The sequence below is a fragment of the Erinaceus europaeus genome, unplaced genomic scaffold (assembly GCF_950295315.1).
Source record: "Erinaceus europaeus unplaced genomic scaffold, mEriEur2.1 scaffold_356, whole genome shotgun sequence".
NCBI classification, from domain to species: Eukaryota; Metazoa; Chordata; class Mammalia; order Eulipotyphla; family Erinaceidae; genus Erinaceus; species Erinaceus europaeus.
In genome coordinates this window covers 113,539-120,800 of record NW_026647523.1, presented here as the reverse complement: position 1 = coordinate 120,800, position 7,262 = coordinate 113,539, and the positions used below count along the sequence as shown (strand labels likewise).

Genomic DNA, 7,262 nt, shown 5'->3' with positions numbered 1-7,262 from the left:
AAACTGATTCGTAAAGAACTAATGGACCATTATTGATGCAATTACTCGCTTTTGAGCTACAGATGTGGTTGTTTCTTTCCAGAACATTACTGTCTGCATAGTGCCTGGCGTCTGATAGGACATTTGACAGATATTTGCTCATCTCAATTCAATTCGAATAGAGAAGAGGAAAGGCCTTACCTTCACTCTGCTGGCAGTGAGCACAGCTGGCTATAATATGGTAAGTAACGAAGTCTAGGTAGGAATCGTTCCATTTGTTCTGATCCTAGACCTTAACGTGCCGTGCACTACACTCTTACACTCTACACTACAACTCACAAAGAGACACATTTTCTAAGTTATAACACATTACCTGTGTCCCAAGAGGGATCAGAATACAGAATGCTGGTCCGATCACGTCTGTCCTCCTGATTAAAGAACGAAAGCACTACCTGAACCCCCAGAAAATGCAGGTCAGTAATCTGCTCAGCACCCCCCACCTCTGAGGCATGCTGGATCAACCGAGGCTTTTCAATCCAAACGGAAGTAGTACTGACTTGGGGGTCATTCCCTAGTACATCAGTACACTTCTGATGCTACCAGCAATCCACCTACTTTCCACAATCGTCTGTCCACAAACCTGTCTGATGCCAATTGCACTTGCTACTGCATTGGAGAATTTAATTAAATGGTGGATAGCTGGCAAAATAAGTTTCTCTGACACTAAGATGAATCATTTGAAAACATATGTATGGAAAAGTCACAGAAAATAGGATCATCAAATCACGAGCGTCCTCAATCACCACATAAAATTAAAAAACATGTTAAGAAACTCCAGAAGCATATTACTTTCATGTGCCGTCTGGTTATTACTCTACTTAGAAGAAATACAGGCTGGCAATTCACTTTTCATAGTGTATGTCTGGGGGGGGCAGTGCTTCGCACCTGCCGACAACTCCGTGCACACCAGCAGTATTCTGGGCTAGTGGCAAAGGTTTAAAGGGGGCAGAACAGAATACATTTCTTTTTTTTCCCCAATGTTTCCCTACATTAAGTGGCATTTCTGATTACTGGACAGACTTTCAAACACTTTCCAGAAGACTCAGACTTTTAATAAATCATGAAAGGCTGCAGAGGTTCTAAAAGTATGCTCTTTCGATAACAATGAACAGGTGTAAACCAAGTCACAGAAACTATCACTGATCCCTCATAAGATTCCCACCATAAGTCAAATTATACAAACAGAAACACGGAGACTCAGAGGGGTTAAGTAGCTTGTAACAGATCACACAACCGGACAGAGCTGTCCAGTCTCTTATAACTTACCTGACAATGTTGGTAATGTCTTATCTCTGAGAAAACGAAATAGGCAAACTACAACCCGTAATATGAGGACAAGACCAGAGTATAGTTGCATGTGTAAAAAAGACAGGAGGAAGCTATAAACTAGAACACTCACCAGGGTCAACCCGGCAGAGCACAGTTACAAGTGATTTCAGTTTTTCACCTCTGTGCTTTTCTTAGCTTCGAGACTATCTGCAGTGACAGCACATTCTTTGTGCAATCGGAAGCGAGGTGGCTGCGCCTCTGTATTTTCTATGGCAGGCACAAGGTTCTTTTAACTTAAAAGTAAAAAAAAAAAAAAAAAAAAAAAAGGCCTGATCTGTTATACAGCATCAAGTTGCTGTTTTAATTTCTAAGTAGTTATTAAAACATCAACAGTTGGGGGAGGGTCAGTAATTACCATTGTTTTAAAAATGTTAACTTACAAAAAAATGTTTTTATCGCCACCATGGTTATTGCTGGGGCTTGGTGCCCGCACTACAAATCCACCACTCCCCTCAGCCTTTGTTTGTTTGTTTGTTTGCTTGTTTCCTATTGGATAGCACAGAGAGAAAGTCAGAGGGGAGAAGCGATAGAGGAGGAGAAAGACACCTGCAGACCTGCTTCACCACTCATGAGGTGCCCTCCTGCAGGTAGGGAGCAGGGGGCTGGGTGGCTCAAACCCAGGTCTTTGCGCATGTGTGTGCCACCGCCCGGCCCCCTAAGATATACTTTCTGGATGTCTAAAACAATATTAGTCCTTTCTTGGATGCAAAAGTTGCTATAAAACCATAAAACAAAATGAGAAGCCAAACAATCATTATAAACAAATATTCAACAGCTTTCTACAAAGAAAAAAAAAAAAGTCTGTGCAGTGTAACTGCAGCTATCATTTCATTACCTTTTCTGTAAACAAGTCTGCTGACAACAACAATAGTTATACTATCTTGCCTTCTAACTGGGTCTGGAGTGAAGTCAGTAGGATCTACAGCATTGGGGATGACGGACACTATTTCAGGATTCAGTGCTGCCCTGAGCACAGTGTTTTCCTTACTAGTGTAAGAGACACAAATGATGTGGTTTGTGTCACAGAGAGACACAGTTAGAAGCTTGTTTGTAAGCACCGAGCTGACATCAGCAAATCCAAAAAGGGAATGGTCCGTGAAGACTGTATGAAGCCCCATGGTCTTGGCGTGGAAGAGGGCGTCATGGGCCATGGCAGAAAAAGAACTATGTGAATGGATTATCGTGATTCTCTCCCGAACGAATATGTACCTGAGCAATGGCAGACTGTGAAAGAGGGTGGTGGCTGTTGACTGGTTGTACATGACTTTCAGAGGCAAGTAATAAACTTTGAGGCCTTTAGTGAGGTAACGGATGCCTTTGCGATCGCCATAGGCATGGGTGGCAATTATGACCTTGTGCCCTCTTTCAATCAGACACTGAGAAAGCTGGTAAATGTGGCTTTCCACGCCTCCCATATTCGGGTAGAAAAAGTCCGATACCATGCATATGTTATGGGCCCCGTGTTTGGGAACAATTTCAGGATTATCGTGGGAGAGCGGAGTTGAGGGAGGCTGGTCATGCCCATCTCTTCCTCGATAGGCCATGCTGAGATGGTTCAGACATTAGTCCTCACAGAAACCCAGCTAGTGTATGTGTCATCTATCACCTGAAAAAGAGAGGAAAACAGGTCTCAGCTCCAAGACAAAATATATTCCACATTCCAAATATAAACCATGCGAACTTGTTAGCTTTTTCCTAGAAATAAAAGTACATGATTCAGTGGCTCAGCTGACGATGTTTGTCAGGCATTTACACTGCCATTCAGCGAAGCCAGATTCTGCAGTGACCTCTCTTTTCTCCCCTTTACAATCTATTTTGACATTTCTGCTAGCGATCTGATGTGGTTTACAGACTTGTGAGCTCACCGCAGCACAGTTCTATCTACACCCACCACCAAAAGTCTGCGCCTGCCACTATCATAGTTCTCACAACCTTAGAGACAGACTTCTTCAGCCCTCCCCCTTATTTTTTATCAAGCTCATGTGATTTTTAGATTTTTAAAAATATTTATCTATTTATTCCCTTTTGTTGCTCTTGTTTTATTGTTGTAGTTATTATCGTTGTTGTTATTGATGTCATTGTTGTTGGCTAGAACAGAGAGAAATGGAGAGAGGAGGGGAAGACAGCGAGGGGGAGAGAAAGACAGACACCTGCAGACCTGATTCACGGCCTGTGAAGCGACTCCCCTGCAGGTGGGGAGCCGGGGGCTCGAACCGGGATCCTTCCGCCGCCGCCGCGCTACGCGTCACATGCACTTAACCCGATGCAGTACCGCCCATCTCCCCAAGTTCGTGTGTTTTAATTCTCTATGTCCTTTTACTTTAAGATTACTGCCGCGGGCCAGCAAGATAGCTCACCAGCTCAGCTGGACTGTGCACCTGCTTTGCCACGGGTGTGGCCCAGGTGTGAACCTGGCCCCCCACAGCACTGGCGGAAGTTTTGGTGCTGAGGTGTGTCACCCCCACCCCTAACCTCAGCACTACTTCACCGCTTCTGAAGATTCCCCTCTGCTTGGTGCTCTCATGTGTTGACTGGGCGCTCAAAGCTGAGTCTATGTGCACGGCAAAGTGTGCGCTCTAGCGGGAACGCCATCTTCCAGTCCCTACACAGAATTCACTGGATTTGCATGCCTGCAGTCCCAGGAGTCCCAGGTTCAATTCTCAGGTACTATCATGTGCCAGAGCCAAGTAGTATGTCCTCTCTCTTTAGTGAGAAAAATCAACAAAATTGGGAGTCAGGCGGTGGCGCAGCGGGTTAAGCGCACGTGGCGCAAAGCGCAAGGACCAGGCGTAAGGATCCCGGTTTGAGCCTCCGGCTCCCCACCTGCAGGGGAGGCGCTTCACAGGCGGTGAAGCAGGTCTGCAGGTGTCTGTCTTTCTCTCTCCCCCCTCTGTCTTCCCCTCCTCTCTCCATTTCTCTCTGTCCTATCCAACAACGACATCAGTAACCGCAACGATGTGAAAAACAACAAGGGCAGCAAAAGGGAAAATAAATAATTAAGAAAATTTTAATAAAAAAATCAACAATATTTTTAGGCCCAAGGCCACAGCATAGTGGTTATGTTAAAGACTTTTTTTTTTTTAATTTATAAAATAAAAAATAGAAAATACCGACAAAAACCACAGGATTAAGACTTTTACGTCTGTGGTCCGGGAACTGGCACAGTGGCCAAAGCACGGGACCCAAGCACGAGGTCCTGAGTTCAATCGCCGGCAGCACACGTACCAGAGTGATGTCTGCTTCTTTCTCTCTCTCTCCTATCTTTCTCATGAATAAAGTCTTAAAAAAAAAAAAAAAGACTTTTATGTCTTGAGGCCCCCAGGTCCCAGGGTCAATCTGCTGTAAAGCTTTGCTGTTCTATCAATTACTCTGTAAGGTTCTGCCGATATTGACTTTGTGACTGAAACTAGATACTTGCAGTCAGAACTATCGGGGGGGGGGGGGGCATTATCTTCAGTTATCACCAGTATTGCCCTCTAAAGATAATGCAGCTTTGACTTCCTTATTCGTGAGCGCAGAAAATCAAACTGTCCCCTTCATGTTCTATAACCTTTCTTTCCATGTGTACGATTTTCCTCCCTTCAGATTGGAAGCTGGAGATAAGAGTCAAGTAAAGATGAGCTAAATCCGGGGACATGTCCGCATGGAAAGTGGGACAAAAATGATCTCGAACTTCCCCCACCCTCCAGACCCACGTCGGTGTGAAATGCCCACTCAATAGTCCACATTAGTGAACATTCTTGGACGGTTGAAGCTAAAGAACGAACGAGAACGTCTTGGAAAGCTGGTGAGCAGTCTCCGGCAGCTTACTTAACAAGTGCCATTTCCACAACCTCCAAAAAGTCACTCCACGATGGGAAGCCACCCTCCTCAAGGACTGGGTTCACCTCCACCTCGCAACCCCGGGCAATGCGCATTTAAATGAACCACACGTGCCAACTCTCAACTATCTAGTCTTGTTTTCACTACAGTCTGGAGTCTGGCAAAAACGCAAGCATTCATTGACCTGAATGTACTAGTTCCGAGTCCAACAGTGTCATCAGTCGAGTTGGTGCTTGTAAATGACTTTCCTTAACATTTCCTCACTGCGGGCTGTCACCTAAACTAGAATTTCCGGTTCGACTTAAACGATGAATGATAACGAAAACGGTGAGCAGGAAACCCACCGAAAAGTTCTGTCATGAACCTGCAAGGAGTCTGGTGGCTTCCAGCAGGTTATCGCCCTAGTAGCTTTACAGCAGAAAAGCGTCAACGGCAGAGTCACAGCTTTCGGAGCAAAAAGGGGCTTGAGGAGAGCCGGTGAGGGTGAGGAACTCCACCAAGTTGAAGGCGGCCAAGTTGAACCATTAGTTAGTTCCAGGTCCCCACTCGGTTGCCTAGGCGACAAGCGCGAAACGGCCTAAAAATCCCCCGTCATGGCCACACATCCCTGGGAAGCCAACTGCCCCAGAGGAGTCCAGGGAGACCCGAGGGAAGTCTGGCGTCCAGAGGATGGCGCTTCCCCCGCAAGGGCCAAGGACCCTTAACCCCGACTGCTAGGGGTCAGGCGGGATCCCGCTGGGCTCCACGGAAGGGAGACGACCGACCGGAGTGGGCGGGGGTCTGAGGCCGGCGGGGGGAGGGGGCGTCACCCGCCAGCCTTTGCCTCGGGGAACCGTTGCGAGCGCGGCCGCCTCAGCGCGCCCGCACTGCCTGCCACTTGAGCCCGAAGAAGCGCGACTCCGACTCCTGCGTCTCCAGTCGGGCGCACCGCGCCGCCCACCCTCGCCGGTCACACTCCCCCAGGGGCCACCCGAGTCCGCGCGGTCGCGGCCGCCAAGAGCCGGCGCGGGGAGGTCAGACGCGCACTTACCGGCAGTCCCATGGCCGCCCGTGTCCGGACCTCCCGCGGCAGCGGCTAGAGTCCCACCCCGCGGTCCCAGAGCACCAATCCGCGACGTCCGCGCCCAAGCGCCGCGCCCCCGAAGCGGCCAATCACCGAAGGCCGCTGGGATCACGTGCAGGGGCGTCTCGCAGTGCCTACCCTCTCGCGCGGGTTGTGGCGTCACGGCGCGTGGCCGCGTGGCCCCCGCAGTGTTCCGTAAGACCTCCGACCTCTGCAGGGGAATCGGGCGCTCTCGGTTGCATGTTTTGTACGATTCCCTGACGTCGCCAGTGTCTACAAGGCGTCCCTAGTCTCTTTTTGCCCGAGTCGCTGCCCGACCCTCACGCCGGGTACTGCCGGTCTCCCAGCGTGCCTCGCCGCGGCCCGCGAGCGCTGCTGGGACTTGTAGTCTTGGCGGCCCTCATGGAGAAGGGGAACTTAGAAAACTCCCAGGATGCACCGGCACTTCTAAAGCGGAATCCTGCGGACTGCGGGGTGCCGGCCTTGGGAACCTTGGTTGCCTGGTTACCGCGTCTCTTTGTGAAAGCTTGTGTCTTCGCTTCGGACTGGAGACTCTTGAAAAGGAGTGAAGACCACAGAAATCCCCGGGTCCGGCTAGCGGCTGGTTTGTGACTTTCTGCGCCACAGGCAGATGCAGTAGATAAAAATACACAGCTCCCTAAGAAATAAGTAAAGATACACAACTCAACATTTTTTTTGAAGGTCTGTTTTTATATAAGCATGTCCCCAACACTGGAGACTTCACAAAAAAAAAAAAAAAAAAAAAGGTTTTGTAGTTTATTTGGAATTCTAATGAGCATCTAGCATTTTAACTGGTAACCCTACAGTTGGGAGTGGGGATGGGTACTGGGACTTTACAAAATAACTCCCATTCAAAGGAGTCAGATTGGCTATGCAGATTAATGTGTCAGAGGGAGTTGTTTAAACTTCAGCTAAATTATAGATAATAAATAACCCTCCGGTAAATAATTGGGGGACCCCCAGTTCTGAATGTATTCATACTCTAGAG

General features: G+C 48.2%; 1 protein-coding gene across 1 annotated transcript; it reads right to left on the bottom strand.

Annotated features, from left to right (window-relative positions):
• Positions 1–1,636: 1,636 nt before the first annotated feature.
• On the bottom strand, positions 1,637–6,901 carry PIGA (phosphatidylinositol glycan anchor biosynthesis class A). Its single transcript, XM_060184109.1, has 2 exons — positions 6,221–6,901; positions 1,637–2,974 (listed from the first exon to the last, which is right to left on the bottom strand). Exon 2 carries the CDS (start codon positions 2,910–2,912, stop codon positions 2,148–2,150), a length of 765 nt encoding a protein of 254 aa, XP_060040092.1. The 5' UTR covers positions 2,913–2,974; positions 6,221–6,901; the 3' UTR covers positions 1,637–2,147.
• Positions 6,902–7,262: the final 361 nt, after the last annotated feature.